At 36.9% G+C, this 26,218-nt stretch overlaps 1 protein-coding gene across 2 annotated transcripts in view; it reads left to right on the top strand.

Moving 5' to 3' along the window:
- Nucleotides 1–390: 390 nt before the first annotated feature.
- The window catches only part of LOC109095255 (insulin-like growth factor 1 receptor), a 72,676-nt gene continuing 46,848 nt past the window's right edge, over nucleotides 391–26,218 (top strand). Inside the window, exons 1-2 of one of the 2 annotated variants that reach the window (XM_042759538.1) lie at nucleotides 391–1,441; nucleotides 5,366–5,926. In XM_042759538.1, the coding sequence (XP_042615472.1) occupies nucleotides 1,360–1,441; nucleotides 5,366–5,926 (643 nt within the window). In that variant the 5' untranslated portion in view covers nucleotides 391–1,359. The remainder of the gene's footprint in view (nucleotides 1,442–5,365; nucleotides 5,927–26,218) is intronic. The other variant, XM_042759537.1, reaches the window with a different exon arrangement.

Here is a 26,218-nt window from a genome sequence, read left to right on the forward strand (position 1 = left end):
GAAAATTGTCAAAACTCTTTGTTTACACTCTAAAAAGTGCTGGGTTAAATACAACCCAGCGCGGGTAAAATATGGACAAACCCAGCGACTGGGTTGTTTTGACCCAGCAGCTGGGTTACTGTCCAGAAGTTTGGGTTAAACTTTTAAAAACAACCCAATTGCTGGGTTTGTCCATATTTTACCCAGTGCTGGGTTGTATTTAACCCAGCACTTTTTAGAGTGTAATCCAATGTGTTATTTGCTATTTCTTTGTAGGCTAATTATTATCAATGTGACTATAATTGCAATAAATAATAAATAGCCTGAATAAATATTTCACTCGACAAGAGTGCAGCGCGCTGTTATGAAGCGCTAACATGTCCTACTGAGACACAGCCAGTAGCACTCAAGTGTTTTCACCAAGCCTGGCTGCCTCCAAAATCGGATCCCAATCCTTCTTCCCCCAGTCCGGGTTTTCCCTCATACCTTCATCCAACGTAACGTTAGCCTACTATGTGTGTGAGCGAGATCGAGCCTTGTTTACAGCGTCAATTCAACGGAGAGAGACTACAGGATCTACTCTACATCCTTCGCATCTCCTAAATGAACGCAGATCCGATCCATCACACATCATCGGAGTCCTCCATTGCCCGCGTCTCGAAGGGAAAAGTCAAGGTCTGAAATCTCAGACTGAAGATGGTGGGAGGCAGAGAGAGACCATTTTAAAGCCTGGACGGAAATTATTTGGCATCTTTCTGAGATGCTCCACCGCTTTTGGGGCCTTTAAAAACGCTGGATGAGAAGTACTAGGCATCTTGCAGCTGATGAAGATCACACACACAGAGGCACACAAGTCCAGACTGTTTTAGCCAGCGGATCTAAGCTGGTTTCACTGGTCTACAGCTGAAACCAGCCTGCGAGGAGCCATACAACAACGTGTTTTTACAGATTTCCCCAGGACATGGAGCACGGAACTGCGGATTATCAAGCCGTTACGTGTTTTTCTGGGTTATTTTCACATGCATCGACGAGGAAAACCTGCCAAAAATAATATTTAACACGTTTAAGCAGCGCGAGATTCAGTGCGGCTGAATCCGCCTCATGGTGAGGGCAGAGCGGGCTGGGGCAGCTAGATAATCCCGCTGGGGTGTCTGGAGGGTCATTTATCCCAGCAAAAACACAATGAAGATTGGCTTTGCTTGATTATTTCCAGCGGCTGTGTATCTAGCTTTTGTTTTCACCCCCTCCATAACCAACTTTGATGATATTTTCGTGCTGAGAAGACTTCAAGCATCATCCACTTTGAAGGGTTGAGCTATCTCCCCTGTTTTGTTATACTTTTAAGTACTTTATTTTTGCCTGCCTTGTTTTTGTACAGGAATGAGGTCTAGCAGACAGAGGCGATATTGGACCTTGTTTTGTGGTCTGGTCCTGGTCCTCTCTACACTTTGTCATGGAGAAAGTAAGTTAATCTAGTGATATGGATACATTTGGATTAGATGATCAGAGGTGTTGCTGGTCTAAGAAACCTTCACTTTCATTTTTCTTTCAGAGTGGTTTAAGCTTTCATTTGCGATGTGTGGAACGTAAACTGGCTCAAAATCCAGACCAACTGTTTTTACTTTTCTTTTAATTGCATGTTTTTCCTGCATTCATTCCCTTAAAATGTTTCTTAAAAGAAAAGAAATGGAAACACACACATATTATGCGTAACAGGAGTGTCTGTTGAGTGTTTTTGGCTATGCAAAGCCAAAGAACAACAAAATCAAGTTTGGTCATGCAAACACTGCCATTTCTATTAGTAATTTCATAGGTATTTTACCACTGTATCTATTAAAAAATACTACCGTTGGTATCCAGTGTGGTTGTAATTGTGTTCACAAGTGCCATTATGTGCACCAATCTACGTTTAGCAGAGATATCAAATTTAAATTTGAGTTACCACCATGTTAGCAGCATGGGGTATTTTGGTGACAGTGCCTGGTTAATTTAAGTTACAAACCAATGGGATTTTTAATAGACTAGACTAGATATTAAAAGCATTAGTGTTGTTTATCCCTATTCAAACCTGTCTGCAAGTCCTTGAAACATTAATCATTCTTAGTTCATAACAAGTGCTCACTGGACATGAGTTTAAAACTCAATGTGTATTTCAGGTTCTGGTTTTGACTCATTCCTGGATACCATGAGAATTAGTCCAATAGAGTCCATCATAGATTTGATAAATCTGTTTGACGTTGACACTGAAGGCTGGAAAGATTTGTATTTGTTTTCTTTTGGTTAACTGACAGATCGTATTGATAAGTGTGATTACAGTTAGCGAGATAGCTATCAGGGGCGGGCCGGTCGCTGTTAGGTTAGTAGGATATGTGGGGCGCTGTGATGTGGTTGCCAGTAAACAAAAGTGATTTTAGATGACGACACATGTTGGAATATCACTGACGTGCTCAGGGGCATGCTTGTTTACTTGTAACTGTGTGTCGCATGTTGTTGGTGCCGTGTTGGGTTTGCATGGATTCCTTGGAATATTAACCACAGCATGCAATGAGTCATTATTAATATTAGTTTAACTCACATGGGCAATGCAAATGGCCATTATTTTTCTATGCAAAACTGCCCTGTGTTCTTTAACAATCCTAAAACTGGCCCATACATATGTGAAAAACATGTAAGATATCCAGTGTTCATTATTCTGCCTCTTTAAAATCAATAACCTGGTAAGTTCTCACAAAAAAAGGAATTTTTTTTGCTTCCCTTCATGTTTGGCCACCACAAAATCTCCATGTTTCCAAGTAAACTGCAAATAAGTCCCCCCGATTCATCCGATTCATCAAGAGAGCGAGGAAAAATATGTGTTTTTAAAATAGAACGTAAAAACACACGCTCTAGCAAGACAGACTGGGTTCTGTTGATTGGAAGAGTGAGGAGCTTGTGAAGTCTGTGTAATTGGGTTTTACTGTTAACCCCAGCGGTTGCAGGGCAGCGAGGCAGAGGAGGCTCTCAGTGGAAATCCTAAGTATAATCTGTCTTTCTTGGCTCGGGATGGTTAAAGATTCCCAGTGGGGTATAAATGTGGCTCGGGTTAACTGGTTGACTTATCTTGAGATCACTTGCTTATTTGTTGATCTGCCTCTTTTGGTTGAGTTAAAGCAGTTTGTGTGTTTATCATTATAGGGTGATTCTGGTTGAGAGTTAGCTTACATTCACTTGTCGGTTTGAAATTAAATTTGAATAGCAATCTGTAATTTTATCTAACAGCATGGAATGTTTTAGAGTTCCAAAACATCACATAATTCATCAAATGAATCGTTAGTATTAATGTTTGTGCTGTTGTTTTGGTTCTAAAAATAGTCACTTTTCGGAAGATTATGCCAGAAAAAAAACTTTTTTTGGTCAAAGGGATTTTACAGAAGACTAAAAAGTGGTCCTGATGAAAATGTATTAGCCTAATTGATTCCAAAGTAAAACAATATTCCCAAAATGCTTAGTCAGAGAGATAAATATGAAGAAACCCCAGTAATATTTTTTATAAAGCCAATTTTGTAGAGAATATTTAAAATTCACCCTATATTTGATTTTGTGATTTAACTGATTTTATTTTTTTAAAGTTTAATATTTGAGTTTAAATAGTTTTTCAAGTGCATTAAGACATATTTTATAGGAACATAAAAATGTAAACAATAGAGATGTATTTATATATTTTTAATGCATTCAAGATGCTTGCAAACATTTGATTTCAACATTGAAATGATGAGTTGAGGCAACCATCAAAGTAAAATATGAGGTTGTCTTGTTTTGTGGTTCTGTTTTCATGTGAAAGCGTTCTGTCGCAATCTGTTTTTTTTTTTTGTGTGTGTGTGTGCGTGTGTGTATGTAGAATCTGAAGTGTTAGGGTTTACTAGCTTTGGTTAAGTTGTTTTTCTTCTGCTTCATTTCTAAACAATGACATCAGTTTATGACCTAATTTCTAAATGCCTCCACTCTGCTACCTACGAGAGTTCGCAATGGCAGGCTGGAATTGGGTTATCAAATGTAAACATGAGATTTGGAGTGCCATCAAAGCAATAAAGATAGCAATGTTTACTCAGCAGTGTGAAAATGTTAAGAGTCCGCAGACAGGCTCGGTGCTGTCTGTCTTCCAGGGCGGTGAAAGATGCTTGTTTTTGCCATTGTCTAATTCTATTTTCTAGCATAATGGATATTATACACCAATGCATACTTGTTAAAATCAGTGGCTTTAAAAGAAAAGATTACCGTCAAGAGGAAGGAGCAAGCCTTTTGCTTCTGAGATTATTATCTAAGATTTAAAGGGTTATAAACTTTTAGGTAATGTTATCTTTTAAAGTTTAATTTAGGATCTATAATTCAAGAGCTCTATAGTTATCTTACTGCATTTTCCAGGATTCATTTTTCAGCTCGGCCTAAATGTTTTGGGATCTTTCTTTGTGATTACCTTGTGGGCAAATTGCGCTGGAAAAAAAACCACGTAATGGGTGGTAAGTGAAAGCAGAGATGGACAACTCAGGATACCTGTCTTAAAAACACAATAATCTGTCTTATAAAAGCTCTCTCGTGGCACTGTCTCACTGGCAGAAAAAAGTTGTTTGATGGTTGGTTGAACAGTTGGTTGAAACTTTTTACATGTCTGCTTGGGTTGACAGTCAGTAAATGGTCAACATGTTCATTTTATTGGCCTAAATCATTGGATTTGTGTTTTGTTTTAGTGTTCGTTCTATATTGTTGTGTAAATGCTTTGGTTCTCGTCAAGTTGTTCAAACCCATATTCATTTTTTTCCTAAGTGGAACACAAAAGAAGATATTTTGAAGAACGTTGGGGTCCAGACCACATTGGAATTTTGTTGTATGGTCCAAAAATTAAACGCACCGAGACATTGAAAATATCACCTTTTGAACACAAACAACATTGGACCCCATTGAATTTCATTGTATTGACACACAAATACACTGAGACATTCATAATATCTTCTTATGTGTTCCACTGTAGAATGGAAGTCATGCAGGTTTGGAATGACACCTGGATGAGGACATTTTTAGACATTCTGTCTCTTTAAGACACAAGTACAACTAATTTGATGTGTATGTGAGGGAAAATTGTACAGTCTGACTCTGTTCAATGACTGTACAAATTTCCCTCATGTGCACATCAAATTAAATATGTCCATCCATGACTAAGATCCATAACAGAAAAGGTTCACCTGCACTTTATTTTAGTCTCAAGATTGTTACGTTTCCATGAATCAAACTATTCATTCAAATATTCAAGGTCAATTTTGTTTTTTTAGAATTATCTGTTGCTGCCTGTGACTGTTGAATATTACAATCTGCACTGATTATCATCTGGTAATTTCTCTTTTCTTCCTTCCAGTCTGTGGTCCAGGCATTGACATTGGCAATGACATCAGTAATTTCAAACGGCTGGAGAACTGTACGGTGGTTGAGGGATACCTGCAGATCCTTCTCATTGGAAGCAAAAACAATAACAACCAGGAGGTCTTCCGCACCCTCAGTTTCCCAAAACTGACCATGATTACGGATTACCTTCTCCTCTTCCGTGTATCCGGACTGGACAGCCTCAGCACCCTCTTTCCAAACCTCGCCGTGATCCGGGGCCGTAACTTGTTCTACAACTACGCCCTGGTTATATTTGAGTTAACCAGCCTGAAGGACATCGGCCTTTACAACCTGCGGAACATCACACGGGGTGCGATACGAATCGAGAAGAATCCTGAGCTCTGCTACCTGGATTCTGTGGACTGGTCTCTCATTATGCATGCTGAATTTAACAATTTCATTGCTGGAAATAAGCAGTCCAAGGAGTGCGGAGATGTTTGCCCGGGAATCATGGAGGACAACCCTCTGTGCATCAAGACGAACTTCAACGACAATGACAATTACAGATGCTGGACCTCGAACCATTGCCAGAAAGGTGAGTTACTGGGTGTCTTTTAGTGTTTGCCTGGTTTGTATGCCAGGTTTTGCAGTTATTGAGAGCACATCCACTTTTTCAGACACTGTGTGGTCAATATCTGATGTGTTGACGTTGGATGCTGTAGTGAAGACATTAAGAGTAGAGTGGGTGAATTTGCACTTGGCTCTTCTTGACAATATTGTACATTTTGTATGATGTTATACATTTCATGTCCCAACTGCAATTTGGATCTGGTTTTCTAAACGTCTGATTTTGTTTGTGTGTGTGTTTATTTTTTTTGCTATTCAGACTATGAAAAATTAAACCGATTCAAGGCGATGTGTTAATCTTTTCAAACAGTTGTCAACTTGGGGTGTGTTTACCATACAACTACATAACTCACCGGTTAACTACCATAGTTGGATGCATCGATGGAGAACTAGCTAGTTTCCCAAAACTGTAATAACTTCTATCGTTTGAGCCACATTGTTTCAATGATTTCGAATTGTCATTAATGAAATTACGCAAGTGGTGGAGTAATAACTTAAGATTATTGCTATAAATAATGACCAGCATTTGAAGAATACTTTGCTATTTTTGCTATCCATTGTTGTACTTTATTTGCAGATGCATTCAATCTCACATTCCCTCTTACACTATATTGGTTAATACAATATATTGGTTTTATATATATATATATATATATATATATATATATATATATATATATATATGTGTGTGTGTGAGTGTGTGTGTGTGTGTGTGTGTGTGTGCTGGGGTAACATATTACAAGTAACGGGAGTTACGTAATCGGATTACAGTCCAATTCAATGAAAAACATAGCCTAGATTGTAATGCTTATTAACTCACTTAATTTGCTCATTTTGCTAATCTATTTATATCCACATGTTGTAAACGACAAGAAAATATTGTTCTTACCATAGGTTGAGACTGTAGTTCCAACCACAAAGCTATGCGATGCTTTTTGCCCAAGTTTGTTGGTTTCGGGAAGCGCTGAATCATTGAGTTTTGTTGGTAACAACAAACTTGTGAATGTAGTTTTGATGATGCTTTTGGGAAATGCTCTCCTGAAAGAGAAATTTAAATGTAAACTGTTTACGCTAATGGCCTCTATGGCACCTCTTGTGGTAATGCTGAGAATGCAACTTATGTTGAGTTCTGAATTTCTGCATTTCGCAATACCTCTTGTGTTTTGTAGAGTGTGTTTTGTGCACAAATCAAATTTCTTCACCAGTTTCTTTTGAATTGCACATTTGTCTGTCTGTCAGCGATATCCTTAAATCCAGGCATCTGTCATCACAAATCTTTTCTCTAGTTGTTGTCGGTTAAGTAGAGCAGGGTCATCCAGCATTCATTCTCTACCTGTAGGCTTCATATCTTGGCATATCATGTATTACAGTAAAGAAGAAAAAGCAAGTTTGCTGTAGGGCGTGTTTGTGTATGTTTGGTTTTCCTTTGCCTCAAGTTCACAATGAAAATGGAGTCTGGTCATTGCAGGGGGATTGCGCTAGACTTTGAAGATAATGGCCTCATCTACAGGAAAATTTGTGTCCGGAAGTGTAGAAATGTCCCTGTCAACGGTAGTGAACCGGATAAAAAAAAACAAACAAGCAAATTTGTTAAAGAGATGTAACATTTTTCACCAAGATGAGCAAAACGAGGTAAAAGAATGATCCCGAAAGCCAGTATAAATGTGAAATACGTGCAGAACGTGTGTATTGAGAGGTCTAGTTGTGGTCTTCCACTATTGTGGTCTTTTTGGACAGAAGGATGCTGCAGTGGCAGACAAAGCGCCTCTCTCTAAAGGGAAAATACTTTAGCTGTTCCTCCCTCTTTCCATATAATTACCTTGTTTTCCTTCAACACAGATGTTTCTTCAAGGGCTGGTAGTGGTTTCCAGTCAGTCTGCCTTGCCTTTTTTCTTCTCAGCTCTTTAATTACCCAGTCAGGACTTGTTGTTCACCAGCCTTGTACTTTGCATTTCAGCTACATTTAGAGTAGATAGAGCTTACTGCAAATGTCTGCACACATGCACACAGGAAAGAGCCCACATCAGATAGACTACTTAACAGTTCAAGTTGAGTTGTGTTGCAAGTATGTAGCAGATCTGGTACAGTTGTCTTTATTCCGCTGTGAGTAAATGCTGCGCAAAACTCTTTTTCAAAAATGGTTGCTAGGGTGTTCTGTATGGTCACTAGGGAGTTGTTTACTGGTCCATACAGTATACAGGTTTATAGGTATATGGTATACAGATTGTTTTTTTTTTGTTAAATACTTTTATTCAATGATGTATTCATTCAATCAAAAGTGATAGAAAAACATTTCTAATGTTGGAAAAGGTTTCAATTTCAAAAAATAATGCTATTCTTTTAAACTTTCTCAGAGAATCCTAAAAAAATTATTGTTTTGACTAGTGGTCATCCGATATTTTTTTTTTTTTTTTTGACAGCCGATGCCGATATGTTGGAAAGCAGGGGGGCCGATATAAAGCCGATATAATTTAAAAAAAAACAAAAATTTAATTAATATTTTAGAAATTAAAATCATGTAACAATGGATAAAAAAATAAATGTGTGAAATAAACATACTTTAGATGAAAAAGTATTTTTCACAAATAAATAAATATTTAATAAAAAATAGAATTAAAAAGGAAGTAAACTATGTTAAAAGCAGGTATATATGTGTTTTGTGAAGTTTGTTTTCATTGGGAATCATATTTTTCAAATAAGGCCAGGGTAACACTTATTTTACATACAGCACACAGAGAAAATGTCATGAATATGACAGTGGACAAATGCATGAAGCGCAGCATAATTTGAAATCACGAGTTTAAAGCATTCAATTAACACGGACTGACCATAATGTTGTTTTAAATTGATCATGCTGGATAAAAATGCAGACTTCACAATTTCTCGGAGCGGGATTTGTGTAAGTTTGCAAGGTTTGTGATATTAAATGTTCATTAGTCATTCGAAGATTTGTTTAAATGATATGAATGCGTATTTGCTTAATGCTGACGGCAAACGATAAAGTATTATAATGTTTGCCTATTACTAATAATATAAAAGCAATCGTTATAATACTTTTTTGTATACATTAATTCCCGATTATAAGACAGACTTCTATCTGTATTAGATAGAAATGTTATCAACAACAGTAAATGAGGGAGAATGTGAGCACTGTGTGTTCAGGCACTGTGTTCTCATCAACCTCAAAATAAAAGTCCCACCTTGAACACATCGGCCAAACAGGAAAACTTATCGGCCGATGCCGATATATGCAAAATGCCAAATATCGCCGATATATCGGCCTTGTCGATATATTGGTCGACCACTAGTTTTGACAAACTATTAAGCTTTTTTCACACAGTGTTTCTTTAGCAGCACATCAGCATATTAAAATGATTTCTGAAGATCATGTGACACTGAAGACTGAAGTAATGATGCTGAAAATTCTGCTTTGCATTACGGGAATTAAATACATTTTAATATATATTAAAATAGGAAACAGCTAGGGCTGGGCTATTAAAATAACAATAATTATAATGATATAATTTTCCTGTATAAAATGATAGCAAGAGTTTGACTCAATGTTTATGTGCCAGAAGCACAAAACAGCACTACTGACCCCAAACTTTTGAACGGAACCTGCGGTTCAATTGGCTGACTTTGTGAATTGTTCGCTGTGATTATCAAATTAAATTGAGGTCTGTTTCCTACAAAATTGGCTTCAGAAGACTTTGAATATTTTGCATGAGTTGTATGAGCTATTTTATTCTGCTTTTGTGTCATTTTTGAAGCTTGAAAGCCTCTGTCCTTGTTCATTGTAACCGCATGTGAAAGAGTGATCGTCACAGTCTTCAGAGTTTCCTTTTGTGTTCCACAAAAAACTGTTTACGGGTTTTGAATGGCATGAAGGTGAATACATAATGATTGAATAGACTTTAAAAGATACTCATCAGGAAGCGATCCGGGAAAAGATGTCAATGCAAAGCTCTTCACAAACATGTGATTACGTAGCAGGAACCAGCAAACCCAAACATGACCTTTTCTATACCTTGTTAGCTACAGTTTGATCATATCACTGACCTCAATTTAAATGTCACATGTATTGGATATTTATCACAGTAACAGATGCGTCAGTGCAATATGATGCCTTTTGATGAGGGTGTTTTTCTTTTGCAGCACAAAGTTAGCTGGATCAGGTAAAAGACATCAAAAATGAAGCATAAATTTGGATGTTAAATCTGACATCTAAATAATCCTTACGTTTTGGATCTCTTCATGCTGTATGTTTAAGTGCATTTTCAAGCTTTGGTGTTGTAAAGCTGGTTTGTTTGTTTTACAGGTTAAAAGTTAGATACGATCTTATGGACCGTTTGTGAAAAAAATGTCCAGACCAGAATAGCAGCTCTGGAACGTGTCTTTTGCATCATTTGAAGGTGCAAATATGGTCTGGTTTGCCGTGTTTTGCTTTGGGACAGTGGTAGAAGTAAGTTGGACGTGATAAAGTTAGAGAGGATTTGATAAAGTAGAGAGATTTTCTTTCACAGGTGACAGGTGAATGCTTTCTTTCATCTCTCTGCTGATCACCATTGGGTGAAGACCAAGCGAAAATGTCACTAAAATGTCAAGCGCTTTAACCGAATAGATTACAATGTCTTATGACTCCGTATTGGAGATTTCTTCCTTGCTCTGAATACCACAAGGCATTAGGCAGTTTTTAATTTGCTGCGTTATTGGTTCTCCCTTTTTTCTTTAACGTTAAGTCAAAAAGTCTGTGCTAATAGCATCCAAGGCAAGTGCTGACAGGAAAGAGCAATGCAGAAACAGGTTTGTTTATTAAATTGTGACATGTTTTCTTCTATATCTTTAAAATAAAATAAAAATTCTGCAGAACTCAATGCCACAATGCTAATTTGACTGTTAGCATTTCGCTCAAAAATGACCGAAGAGTTTCGATATTTTTCCTATCGGCCTAGAAAATCGCAACTTTTCATTTTCTGTCGGTCTTAGTACACGATGTAACTACAGAAGAGTCGAGTTTTAAATTGGAAAAATATTGAAATTCTTTGGTAATTTTTAAAACCTTTTACGTGTTTTTTTTTTTTTTTTTTTTTTGGAACAAATGGATTTGTATAAATCTCTCACACTATAAATAGCAGTAAAAGTGACTCTTGCCTTAGCAAACACCACTTAAAAAAACTAACATGTTTGGCAGTGCTTTCTGACAAATGGCCAGTGTAAAGAACCAAAGGCGTAAAAGTTTGTTTTGATTTCAAATGTAGACATTTAACTACTACCAATGTGGCTGACTAAGTTACGAGCACAGTCTGTGTTATCTAGCCGGAGAGCGAGCCGCGGCGCCCCGCGGGAGGAAAAGCACTCATCACTTAATGAGCTGCCTCTGAGTGATCTCATCCGCTCCGCACCACGGCCGGAAACATTCAGGCCCCGACAAACGCTTGGGGGACTCTCTCAAAACGGCCAGCCAGAGAATGGGGGCCTTGTTTTAATTACCGTCCGTTTATCTGCCCACATGTAAAGGCTGGGTTTCTGCATGGCCAGGCAGCACAATAGTGTGACTTCCTCTTTGTGTTCTGCCTCTCCCACATACTTCATTAACCTCAGCGGACACTATAACTCTTTCACCGGAGTATTGTGTCTCCGCCAGAGCAGCTCAATGCAGGAGTCACAGTCAAAGACACAGTCTGCCCTCGACAGCATAATTTTTGAATGTCTTGCTCGTCATCAAGGCCACATCTTTGTCAAACTTTGTGTGATAACAACAGTTTGTTTTAGATACGAATAGCATAAGTGCCAGTTGAGTGACGGTTGAGTTCTGTAGAATCGCTGCATGATAGTGTCGAGCTGACTGTTAATTGTTTGGCGAATAAATGTAATTTAGATAAATATTTCTACTTTTTTATGCATTTATGTATGTATTTATATATATGAATATTATAGGTAAATAAATGTAGATCTAGAAAATTTAAACAAAGAAATATGCAAAAAGGAAAAAATAAATAGTATAGTGCAGTACATCATAGTAGTACTTGTTGTAATGAAAATAATTGTGCAATATTGTTCATTATTGTATGGAACATATTTCCTTTTTTTCATGGCATCATGATAAGGGCTCGCAAAATCGCTAACCCTACATCCCGGGGCTATTGTGTTTTGGGCTTCCAAAGTGTAGCACCGCCCTGCCCGACAGGTTATGAATAGTGATGTAAAATTCCTGACTCGATTCGCGTTGTTTACTCGCTTGTAGGGGTGAAACAGATCGTAATTGATCATTTGCACTTGTTTCTAAGTCTTCCCAATGTAAGCATTCAAGCGTTTTAAAACATTAGCGTGCATTCAGAGCTAGCGCTTTGGTTTCTACAGAGAGCCGCGTTTCAGACAATGCGCTTACACAGAATTCATTACTCTTTTGCATATCCTTGTTTCTGAATGAAGACATGCACACAAAATTATCTCAAAATAAGTGTCTCTGCAAGTATTCTCGTAAACACAGTTGGTTATGTCTTAAGTGAACGTAAACAGTGGAGAAAGAAATCTCCTGTGCATTATTATATTGGATCCATACATTCGGTCTTAAAGGGGCAGCTGCCTATAAATGCCTGGTGTTCCATTAGTGCCACCTGCTGTCAGAGAGTGACATTTGTGTCTCAATTACACAGATAAAATCATACCATTCTGCTTTTGTTTCATATTTTGAAATTATACAACCCAAATGTTTTTAATATATTTTTTGGATTGTATTTCAAATGCAGTGGTTGCCTCTTATTTTAAATAGAGGACAGGCAAAGCCTTTGTTTATATGAAGAGATTTCTTTTTGTTGTATAAATTTTTTTTTATTTGATTTGGGATTTGTTTTAAAATTTAAAGTTAGTTTTATTATTTAACGTTTCAGTTTCACAAAGAAGTATGCAGCATTTTGTCTGAGAAATAATTAAAGGACACCCTTTCATTTATAATTTGTCAAATCTCATATTTTGTTATATATATAACAACATTATATGCAACATTTTAAGTTTTACAGTTTTAAATCTAAATTTTACATTTACAGTAAAAAAGTAATGTTTATTATGCAAAAGTACTAAAATTAGTTTCTTACCTTTATAATATACTGATAACCACCTTTAAAACAAATGTTAAAATAAGTGATGAATAAAGTTAATCATAAACAGCATTTCTACAAGCTGAGGTAGATACTAAAATCTAGCAAGAACACACAGTGTCAATCACACAAATACAAAACGCCATCATGCAACACACATTATACTAAAACAATGCAATAAAAATTAATTTAACAGTATAAAACCCTTATTTACAAAAAAAAAAAAAAAAAAATGTGCTATCACACAGAGAGACCCACCCATTTAGCGTTAAACGTACAATCTTATATTGAGTCCCATTTGTGATTTAAGTGCACACTTCATGTAGGCTGACTCTCTTAATTGGATTCTTGCAGCATCTGCTCAGACTTGCCGAAACATCCGTTTTTGGACTGTCTGTGTGTGGCGTTGGAGGAGCGAACGAGAAGAGAGGAATCTGTCCCTTTAAGTGGGCATATAATTAGGCAGGAATTCCAGCTGGCTTTAGTCACCGCTGTATGAAGAGGATAAAGGGGAAAACCATCGCTCTCAGCCGTTGCAGGGACCACTGACTCACTCTATCATTCAGCAAGAATGTGTGTGAAAATAAAGGGGGCAGGGGTGGGTTTGCTGTGGTGATAGCAGGGGTTGCTTTGCGAGGGCAGTCTGGGGTTGTGTGATTTTTGGCTTGGCTTGTTAAACCAGTAAGAATCCAGGCTTTTGCCCAAACATGTTAGGAATGAGCTAACCTTTGGGCAAAGGTGATAGCTTCAAGGAAGACTTATCTTTCCTTTTGTTTGTCGCATGCCTTTTGTTTAGGATAGTGGCTGCTAGTGCTTAATAAAAGCCTATTGCACAATTTTTGTGTTTTTAAAATGCTTTTAAACACAACATGAAGCACAGTTGCCAAAATGTAGCAGAATTACAAGGTAAATAGAATATTCAGCATAAAAAAAACCCAAAACAAATAAAGGACCGGAGACATTTCTAGAGACTAGAATATTGTAGATACTTGGAAGTGAGCTTTTTTTTTTACTTCAGGTAGTATAAACCACTTAGCAACACTCCAGAACTACCTAGCAACCACATAGCACCCTGGCAACCAATGATGTTGCAAATTTGAGTAAATTTTAGAAAATTTTGGTGGATTAGATTAGCACATCCTCTCCGCCACATGAACAAGGAAGAGGAGTAAACGGAGATCATTTGCATCGGTCTGTTTCTTTCTCTTGTGCGACTGAAGCATATGAAGGGGAAATGAGGCCTTGCGTGGAGAGAGTTTCCTGCAGATTTACAGGGGAGCAGTGATTCATCCCACACACTCAGTGTCTCATTCATAGAAACGCTAGCGTGATGCTGCTTCCTGTTTCGCACGCTGGCTGGGTTGTAGATTACCCACAGTCAGAGTGTGATGCCAGCACCAGTGAAGTTTTTTATTTATTTTCTGCCATATTTTGCATCATTCTTTCACTTTTAGTTAAATTAACTTAAAAGCTGCTGGTATAATAGATGAATCCTCCTTTCTTTGGGTGATTTCAGATGGAATGATGTTGCCGCTGTTGTTGATGCATGTAGTATTTGTGTTCTGTCAACTCGGTTCAATGAGTTGTGTGCTTATTCTCATCTGTAAGGTGTTCATCTTTGCTTGTGAGTCTTGACGCTGATGTGTTTCCCTTCCCGTCCTGGAGCAGACAGTTAGATTCAATCCAGGGCCTCATTACACTTGTCAGCACTGTCCCTAATGGCCACAGGTAGCTGGGAGCGCCCTGTCGAGCTGTCTTCCTGTCTGTCTCTTCTGGAACACCCGGCCTTACTTGTCCGTAAGCTATAACGAATGATTTACAGCACGCCACTTATTAAAGGTCGCCGGATATTTCTGTGCTGTAATTGTATGCAAGCCACTTAAAGAAACCAACACTGAATCTGAATAACTTGTTTTTGACAGTCTCTAATGGAGATTCATTAGACCATGTTTAAATAAAGCAATAATGATTGGACAAACAGTGATTTTTACCACAGCTTTGGGGTTTTCTTGGAGTTTTTTAAAGGATGGCTGCAGCAGCAGTAGGATAGAAATCCTAAGTTGCATCAATGATTCTTTTAATCATTTTAGGGTGAAATATTAGGGAAAGAACACATTAAAACATTGATTTAAAACATTGAATAACCAGTCATACTACATGGATTTAAGCCTCACATGCCTTGAGTACAACATAACGAAGAAACAATTAGTCAGAGATGAGAAATTAATGTTTTGTGGTTCAGTGAGTGAGTTTGATTTGATTCATAAGTGTTTTTGATTCACTAAGAAGATTCACTATGAGCCATTTATTTGGAAGTGGGCTGTATGTATTTGATTCACTAAAAGAACTAGCTCATAAAGGCCAATTTATACTTCTGCGTCGGGTGCGCATAGTAGGTACGGCGTAGCATACGCATTGACGTGTACCATATGTAGTACCCTTCGCCGTACCCTGACGCGCACCTCCTCAAAAATTTAACTACGCGTCGCGACGACACGGACTGCAAGATCTGTGATTGGTCGGCTTGGTAGTATCACGTTTCCTCCTACGCATTTCCTGAATGATCTTCTGCACTCTGGACCACCCGCCATTTTTAAATTCCGAAATTCAGTGAAGAGCCAACAAGGAAATGGACCAAGTGACCGAGCGATTAATTGAAGAAGTGAGGAAATACAGCCATCTGTATGACTCCTCTTCGGGAGATTACAAAGACTGCCAGATGGCAGCGAATTCGTGGAGGGAGATTTCCCAAACCCACTCGCGTCAACTAGCGTTTCGGCGGCGTAACTGCAGAGCAAAACAGACATACGCAGAAGTATAAATGCTCACGACGGCGTCGCCTACGTGCGTAGCCTACGACGTACACTACGGCGTACACTCGACGCAGAAGTATAAATTGGCCTTAAGAGTCAACTTTTTATAATTGGTCATGTGGCTCATGCAGTCAGAGTTTACAGTTGGAATGGTCAGTTCTGTATGCAAATTTCATTTCTGTTTCTTCCATCGCTTCCATCTTCCATCGCTGTTTTCTTACAGCTTGCCCACAATCTCTGTTATGCATAGGAAGCACAACCTGGCAATTAAGGCATTATGTAATTACAAAACTGACTTGGGAAGTAGGTTAGAGGGTGGAGGAGCTGTTCTCAGCCAGGTAAACGGCCTAATGTCTGATCTGACATATTCCCCACGTGAAAGCTAGTAATCATGACACTAAGACGTGTATGTGAGCAGATGTGGCTGCTGTCATGCTCCAATAATGTCAGAGATTAAAAGATTAAGTGTTTCACTGTTTCATCATCAGATAATGTGGACTTAGTACGTGTTATATATAGCCGAATAGAGAAGATGATGTACCTTAATGTTATTAAAGACTGTACCATATGAAACGAACTAGCAAGAGCAAATAGCACGGTTTACATGGGGTCACCAAATGCAAATTATTCATTGAGTGTTGGTTTTAAGATTTACATTTCGTGTACTTCTTGTTGATGTTCTCCTTTTTTTTTTAGTGCATACTTGGGATACGGTGACTATTGATTTCACAATTTTAGTCGATTCTCGTTTAGATGAACAAGTTTTTTTTTTTTTTAAGTGCCCCTATTATGCCATTCCAAATATTGCCTTTCATGCAGTGTGTAATGCAGCTGTGTGTGAATGTAAACTGTCTGCAAAGTTGTAAATCCGAAAGTGCTCGATTAATAAAGTTATTGTCTCCCAAAAGAAAGAATCAATTCTGAACAGCCTAAACGAGTTGTCAGTAATTCGAATCCCACTTGTCACGGGGTAATACATTTGCATAATGCCCGCGTATGCTCTATATTGGCCGGCTGCGAACAACTTGACCCGCCCTCAAACACTGTAGCTTCTTTGTGTGGTTAACATCATGTTGAGAAGACGCCGTGTCCTACACTGTGATTTGTTTTATTTTCACTTCAGAAAGATCGGGCTGCAAAGAATCAGAGGTTAAAATTCACAGCAGTACAACCCCAATCTTTTTTTGTGTTCCCATCATTTTACTGACGACTGCTTCTCTAATCTCGGGTTCAATGCAGGATTCACAAAACGCTTTTTTTTTGTCTAATGAAATGAATTAAAAAAACTACCAATTTATCAATCTTTTAAAATGTGATAAAATTACAACAAATATAACGAATAAATTAAAAACAAAACATTGCATTTTCTGTCGAATAAGATGCTACACAACAGAACTGTATAAATTAAAATCTGGATGAAAAAATATCTTGGTTATATGATATTCCTTAAATATTATTATTATTAATTTGAGAAGTACATTTTAGTATACAGTAGATATTTCTGTCATAGTTTGTTCAAGTGAAGCCAGACTGCGCAGACTTTGCATTTCTGTATGTATTTCAAGTGCTTTTTCTCAAATGCATGGTGAAAAGCTTGTGGAGGAACTCTCAGAACATCAATCCTAAAGTCTAATGTGCTGTATTATGCTTAGCTAGTAGCATATCCATAGTTCAACTTAATGTCTGTTCAGGGCAGGAGGCCAGACAGCTCAGGGATTTTCAGAGAGGCCTATGGATACATCGAGCCACACATCCTCCTACAGTACCTGAAGATGTGGAAAAACGTCTTTTTTCCACCTGTGGAGGTGAGCAGCACCCTCGCTGACCCCTCGCTCAGTGTTGTTGTCTATCCAGCTCATGAGTGTATTTACGCGTGTCTTTGTTTAATAGCTCACCACCTCTCCACTCACTCAACTGAGTTGTGGACACAGTTGATGGAAAGTTACCGAGTGCACTGTTGCGTGCTAGTCATCCTTTCATCTCTGCAACCGGTTTGAAACTCTAGTCTCTTAACCTTGTGCCCTCAGGGCATCAATTAAACCAATGAAGACAAGAAGGGACTTTTTTATGCCACTGTTGAAGTCAGCATGAAACCAGCATTGACCCCTGTTTACATTAAACAAAGTCCACTTCCATTAAAATGGAATATCTAGTTCCGTATCTGAAATTACTTTCCTTTTAACCTTTTAGTTGATGTCATCTAGGCCATGTTGGCTGATGGTTATGTTGTTTTCCAGGAAGATTAAAAAAAATTCCCATTGAAATAAATAAAAAAAAGTCTTCTTTCAGGGAGTCCTCCTGGCCAAGATGAGTGTGCAAAGTTTCACATGAATTTAAAAAATTAAAACAGGCAGTGATGTCCAAGCAGGTGTTGATCTTCTTCTGCAGAGGCATAAAGTGGCACATTCCACAACCTGTTGTTTTTGCAGAATGGCTTCAGTATAAGTATAAGAGTTAGTTTTGAGGGCAGGCACTTGCAGGATGTTTTTATAGTGCAACACCCTCTTCAAGGTCATTTTAATTTCTCAGTTCATGACCCCTTTCATTTTTTGGAATTACAAAATTGCTTTTGAATTAGGCTTCTTTTAAGTAAAACAAATACATAGTTGCTAATTTGATTATTGAACAATATTTTTTTCCAAAACCACTAAAAGAACCGTTAATGTAACATTAAAAGAATAGTTCACTCAAAAGTTTAAATCCTTTCTTTCTTTCTTTCTTTCTTTCTTTCTTTCTTTCTTTCTTTCTTTCTTTCTTTCTTTCTTTCTTTCTTTCTTTCTTTCTAATAATATAATGCAATAGATTAGAAGTGCTTGAATCTGCAAGGCTGTGACCATTATGTTTAGTGTTTACTAGCTCACAAGAAATTAAATGCGTTGCATTTGCCTTTGTTGTGATGTTGGAGCATTGTATTCATCCATATAGCCCACTGTGTACACTGTACAGAATAATTTGTTTGTTTTAAGAAACATAGTGTCGTGTTGAACAAACACAGGCCACGTGCAGCTGTAGCTGAATATATACGGCCCATATGATGCTCTCTCCCTCTAACTTCTTCCTCTGCACCTCTCACAGCTGCTTCTGAGCAGGTGCTGCAGGTGCTAAAGTTCCCAGACTGTTCTCTGGCACGGAAGAATCGCTGGTTGCTCTGACGTGGCAAGATATCACAGAGGCTTGGCATAACAGCATGTACTGCATGCAGCAATAAATCACGACTTATGTGCTGTTGTTTTTGCTCTCCATTGTCTTGACCTTGTGAGAGTCTAGATTTGTGTTTGCATTTAGATTTGTTTATTGACCACCGCAACCAGCGTCTGATTATTCATGTCTAGCCAAACAATTCAATGCTTGTCGTTTATTGCTTAGCATCTGATGTTTTTTCATAGACATTTGAGATGGCCACTAGGTGTTTGTATTAGATAGTTAGTGAATATTCAGAGAGGGAAGGTGAAATGAGGGACATTTTGGCCTTTCCTTAAACTTAAATATCACCCAAGTTCACCCAAAATCGTATAATTCTGTATAGTGTACTTTGCCTCATGTTCCAAAGCAGTTTGGGTTTCTTTTTGTCTGTGGAACTCAAAAGAACATATTTCGAGTAATGTCTCTCCGTACACGTCTCACACATGGGAAGTCTCACACATATTTGGTTACCAATATATAGCATTACATCACTTGTTCACCAAAGAATGCTCTGTATTGAATGGGTGCCATCAGAATGAGAGTCCAAACAGCTGATAAAAACTTCACAATAATCCACACCACTCCAGTCTATCAATTAATATTTTCTGAATCAAAAAGTTGCATGTTTGTTATATTAATAATAATAAATCCATCATATATTTTTTTAACTTACTGTAACAGCATTGCTCAGGCTAAAATATGAGTCCTCTGTCTCTAATATTGCCTTCTCTAGTCATCTTATCTGAATCAGAAGAGAAATATGCACAGATCAAGCACCGTTTAACAGTTAAAACAGATCCAAAACAGTTCTAAACCAATATTTTGATGGATTTTGACATAATAGGTCAACAGGGGATGGACTTTTTCATTGGAGGAAGCATTATCATGGGTTATGGACTGGTATTTTGGACAGAATTGACAGTTTAAAGTTAAAATGCCTTAATGATGGATTTGTATCTTACAAACACGCAGATTTTCACTTCACAACATATATTGATGGACTGGAGTGGTGTGGATTATTGTGAAGTTTTTACCAGCTGTTTGGACTCTCATTCTGATGGCACCCATTCACTGCAGAGGATCCACTGGTGAGCAAGTGAAGTAATGCAACATTTCTCCAAATCTGTTATGATGAAGAAATAAACTCATCTTCTTCTTGGATGGCTTGAGGGCGAGTATGAAGTTTTTCACTTTTGGATAAACTATTCCTTTAAAGTCTACATAAAATAAAAAAAGTTGCACTGATTTACTGAAAATGTCATTTCTTAATCTGCCTCTAAACTGACTTTTATTTCTGTAAACATCACTAAACCTTTTATTTTCCAGCCCATTGCCTTTTATCTTGTTAAATATCCTGTTTTGCTTTGGAAAAACATCATATTATGTAAAGTGAATGTTTGCGAACATATTTCATGTTGACTTTAAAATGTCTTAAGTGGTAGGTTGAAAGTGTAAAGGAGTAAATCTGAGCGTGAGCTGGAAGTCCCCTCTTTCAGATAGTGTGGAGGTGGTATGTGGGACGGCATGATTAGCACTTGGTCGTTGAGTGACGAAACCGAGCACAATGTTTTACTGGACTGCTCACCACAAAAGTAAACAAACTCGGGGGCTTTAGGGGGGTCGTAACGCTGTGCCCACACCAGACAGATGACCGGTGAAATTCACACGTAGATGCCCTCTTCCAGTAAACACATTTGAGTTTGCAGCTGTGGCTGGGAAAAAAAAAAGTTATGAAGAATTACAAACATTACAGAGTTGGATTGGAAGACGGTTCATCTTGTTGCTGTTGTGAATTTTACTTGGATGAAAATGAAAAATTGAGCTATTAAAGATGAAGCACAAGGGAAAGAGGAGAAACTCTGTGCTGCCCGAGAGCTGATGCTGCTCCGTTTCGTGAACACATTCTTGGGAATGGCCAGAGATTTTAGTGTGGTATCAGTGGGTTTTTAGTACATCCAAGAAATTTCACTGAGACTTTCTATTACACATCAGACTTCTGACTTTATTGCTTTGTTTTGTATATCTCTGTTTAAAAGATCATTTCATAGGAGCAACTGAATGTACAGTATATTAACCCTGTAAAGCCTGATGGGGAATAATTTAATTGGACAGTTTATTAAAATTTTAGACAAAAGAAGTTTGCATGTTTTCCATTGTTTACATTGTTGAGTATCATATTTGATACATCAGGCTTTTATGGCTCATATCGTATGATATAGAGAGAATATATTCAGAGAAAAAAAACATCTAATTTTGTTAAAAAAAAATATGCTATTTTTATGTAGTTATTTATATGGCCGGAAAGTAAGATGAAATTCTCATTCTTGAATCTGAATTTAAATGTGAATTTAGGTAGCAAACAGGATGCAAAAAAATGTAAGGAATTGAAAAGAAATCGCAAAACAAAGTAATGTAATATATCTAACTAGAAAAACTAAATGTGACCCTGGACCACAAAACCAGTCTTAAGTGTCAATTTTTCGAAATTGAGAATTATACATCATCTGGAATCTGAATAAATAAGCTTTTCATTGATACATGGTTTGTTATGATAGGACAATATTTGGCCGAGATACAACTATTTGAAAATCTGGAATTTGAGGGTGCAAACAAATCAAAATATTGAAAAAATTGCCTTTAACCCTCTGGGGTTGATTAATGCCGATACACGTTTTGTGGCATCTTCTCCTTTTAACACCGAAAAGAACTTAAATTACACTTTCAGTTTTGATCATACAGATAAGAGCAATACATCAATCAAAGTTGTCCAAATGCAGTCCTTAGCAATTCATATTACTAATCAAAAATTACGTTTTGATATATTTAGGGTAGGAAATTTACAAAATATCTTCATGGAACGTTAAGATTTGAAATTTATGATAATTATAGATATCGATTGATATGAAAAAGTTTAGGTGACGTGATGCGGTGAATGCAGTGAATCAAGTTCATGTGATCTTCTGCCAAACACAATTGGACGTTGAGCGGGAATTCTTACTAGCAACCAGAAAAAAAAAACATACATACCTTTGTGACTTCCAGCTATTTAATTGCCCTTTAGTCAGTGCTTTCTCTGTGTGACCGTCAGATTTGTAGCTACAGTGTAATGGCCTCCCTGTCTTTCATTTCCCTTTAATCAAAGCAATTACAGTAATTTCCAGTTCTCTGCTGCTGTTATCATGCCTTGCACATTCAAAATGAGCCACTCTTTGTGTAGTATGTTGACTAGGACTTCAGATGTAATGTGTTTTTGGTGAAAACTAAGTGTTCTCTTTGGCTCTTCACATTACACTGTCAGACTTCATATAATGGGCAATCTATTTAGTTTATTGTGAAAATTGCTGTGGATTCTCAAAGCTTTCGCCATATTGATTTCACTGATTGGGCATTAGTGGAGGAATACTCATTATACGGGCCGTACGCCTTCTCCTTGGTTACCTTCATCCACTTGTTCCTGCTTTTCTGTCTGGCTTTACTCTCAGATGTTTGAGTGAAATGGTTTAGGGAGTGCTGCTGCTCTCACTTCTATCATTTACAGTGAATGTAAGGTTAGCGTGATCTCAGGACTTCACGAATGCAGCATGACTGGACTTTCTTTGCTTTACCATATCCTCCCTTTTGAGTTGACATGCATCATGCTCAGATATAAATAAAATTGCAGTTAATAAATATGGTAGAAGCTTTTATGTTTTCATGGCAACAATGATTTATTGATATATTTATTATTATATATTTGTTATTATTTTGCACTTCTATTAATTGTTATAAATTCTTGGCATTTTATTATATTCCGTATGTCATATCTCAGAATTTGACCTGCAGCCCGAATTCTCTGTAAACTACATTTGTGGTGTATTTAATTTGTTATGATAGTACAGCAGGCTTTGTTTTGTGTGCGTTCTGAGCACAGTGTTCCCCACTGGGACCTCATTTGAGGAATTCCTAGAATTTTTTTCTTTTTTTTTAGTAGGATGATTCATGTGGTGGGCGGATGATGGTGTTTTTTATTTGATGTAATGTTGTTTTTTGTTATATAAAGAACCGCGTGACAGAATCTTGTAGGAGTTATTCATATTGTGGCTCAGTTTAAACATGTAAGAGTTTGTACTTGATGCCCTTGAAAAAGCTATGAGCCTTATGTTATAATCCCAGAAACCCATTGTGTGCCTCATGTTTTCCCACAGTGGATGCTAAACACAACTCCCACAGGAAGTACCTGACCACTGTACCCTGCTCTGGGCTGCTTTCCCGTGAGAATAATGCCCATTAAAAAGCAGCATGTTCTCTGTTTTTAGCACCTCATATTTCTTCCCTGCAGCCATCTTGCACATACTTTTGTTTTGCTACTCAAAAATAAAGAGCATCTACTCTTGGCTGTTTGTGTTTGTTTCAGTGCATTGTAATGTGCCTTTCTCTCCTTCTCAAGGTAGTAAAGATGAATCCTTCTGGCCTCCTATCCTGCACTGATAGTTTCTTCCTGTTCTCCTCCTGGATAATACCTTGCACAGCACTTTAAGTTGGATTTATAGCTCTTGCCCATTCTGTAATTACCATCATGAAGCTCTCATGCTCTTTATTAAAACCCCTGTCTCAGGCTCGAGAAGCCTCAGGGAAACACTTAGATTCAAGTGAAAAGATCCCTTTGAAGTACTTCAGGAGAGCAGGGCTTATTTTCTGCTTTCTACTTACACCTGTGACTTACTGCCAACATCTGGGTTTGTACTGGTTGTCCTCAGGCTTTGATAGCATCAGCACATCAAGGTGGGTTGGGTTGGCGCTGAATAAAGAAAAATTTAGCCCATATGAGTCTAATTGTAGATCGGGAATTTAGATTTAGATTTTGAGTAGTTTTAAATAATTTATCATTTGTGGTTGACTAAAATGATTTTTATATATATATATTTTAAATGGCTTTTGCTGATTTCTAGAGTGCAGGGAAGCTTTTTATATATATATATTTTAAATGGCTTTTGCTGATTTCTAGAGTGCAGGGAAATCGTTCAGTGTAATGATAGGAAATAAAATTTTATTTAAATTTTATAAATAGATTTTATTTTTTTTTATTTTTTTTAGTAATATTTTTATTTTAAATTACTGGTTTGTGTTTTAAATTTTATTTTATTTTTTATATTTTAATTTATATATATATTTTTTTGTTAAAAAATTTTTTTTTATATTTTTATATATATTAATATTTTTTTTTGGTTTTTATTTTGGTTTTTGTTTGTTTTCTGATTTAATGTACAATTATTTTTTTTATATTTTTTACATTTTTTTTTTTTTAAATTTATTTTATTCATTTTATTTTATTTTATTTTATTTTATTTTATTTTATTTTATTTTATTTTATTTTATTTTATTTTATTTTATTTTATTTTATTTATTTTATTTTTTATTTTATTTTATTTTAATGTTCAGCATCCAAAAAATACATATGTTAAAGTATTATAGGTTTAGAAAATTAACCATTTTAAATAAACAAATAATAAAAATAAATAAACAAATAAATAAGACATTCTCAACAGTTCAGCTGATGCTGATATCTAGACTTCAGGGAAGCCTGTTGCTGAAATAGTGTTGATAAATAATTCAACATAATGATATGAAAATAAAACATAACATTTCATTATTAAATTTAATGAAGACATTTACTATTTTTAATATTGACTTTTAGTAATTATATTACTTTTGTAGTGAAATATCAGCACTGTATTGGTTACTGGCTGATGAGTTATTTGTATTAATTAATTCATTCATTCATTCATTTATTTTTATTATCATATTATTTTTTATTTTATTTTAATTTCATTATTTTTGTTGGAAAATAATGCCAGTATTCAGCATCTGAGAAATCCTTTTAATATTATTGTAAGCACTTATTTCTAATTTAAAGAATTTTTATCCATATTTAATATTGTATATAATTTTGTGATGCCTAATAATTCACTTATTATAATTTATTTTTCCTGTGTTTTAATTATTTTTTTTAAAGTAGTGTAGGTTGCTAAAATCAGCCATTTATCACTTATTAGCCAGAAATAAAATAAAATAAAAATAACAGCAATAACATTGCGTACAAAATAAAAACATTATATGCAAACATAACAATATACAAACAAAATCTTTTTTGTATGTAATGATTTTATAAATAATAGCTTCCGAAATGAGCTCTCATCAAGCTCCAGATGGAAGTAAGATTTAAGCTTTGGTGAGTAAACAAAACAAACTTTTTTGTAATGTAACAGTTTAAATTGCAATGAACGATAGTTTGCCCCTCACCAGTTTGTTTCTTTTATAGTTGAAGAAGTGAAAGGCATGCATGGCGACCGGGACAGATGCTTAGATGATTCCAGTGTCTCTCGACATGGCCTTTTTGTCATCATAAAGATCTCAAAATCACATTCCTTACACGTTACGACCTTTCTCTCCCCTCCCTGTTCTGCCGGGTGCTCCTAACACAGGCTTGTCTTTTACTGGGATGTCTCCTGTGTTTTCTCAGTGGCCTCATACAGGTATGAACTGTTTGTAGTTGGCCTGAGGAATTTGCTAGGAGTGTGTAGTCGTGGGTTTGCCAGATAGTGGGTGGAGGGAGAGGTTATTTGGGTGCTTTGCTGTCTCCCTTTCATTCCTCTACCCAGAAGCCCCTCACCTTGCTGCTGTGACAAACACTGTGGCCTAGTTTCTCAGCACACAGGCCGAGCTGTGCGGTTTCAGCATGGAGTTCCCACAAAGACCCTGGAACTCGACTCGTTTTCCGGCCTTTTGAAAAAGCTTTTTGTGTTGGTCCTGTTCTGCCGGCCTTCTCGGTAGCCTCGCTTCGCCATCAAAACACACACACACATACAAGTGCTATGTGGCCCGATGTCTGTGCCCCCTCGCCATAATTAGCAGCTAAAATATTTATACTGCTGCATGAAAGCGCCCATGTGTGTGAATTTGTGAGTCTGTGCTCTGTGCACATAGCGAAACCCTCATAACTCCTCAAGCATGCTCAAACACAGCCGAAAGACACAGGCAGTTTGCGGAAGTAACGTCAACGTTTAGTTAAAAGTGTCTTCTAAAGTATTAAACTTACAGGCTCAAAGCACATACGGTTCACTTGGCTTTTCTTAATGTTAGTACTAGTAGCATAAGGAATGGGCCTACGACATGAAAATTGCAAATATG

The sequence above is a fragment of the Cyprinus carpio genome, chromosome A7, assembly GCF_018340385.1.
Source record: "Cyprinus carpio isolate SPL01 chromosome A7, ASM1834038v1, whole genome shotgun sequence".
Classification (NCBI taxonomy): domain Eukaryota; kingdom Metazoa; phylum Chordata; class Actinopteri; order Cypriniformes; family Cyprinidae; genus Cyprinus; species Cyprinus carpio.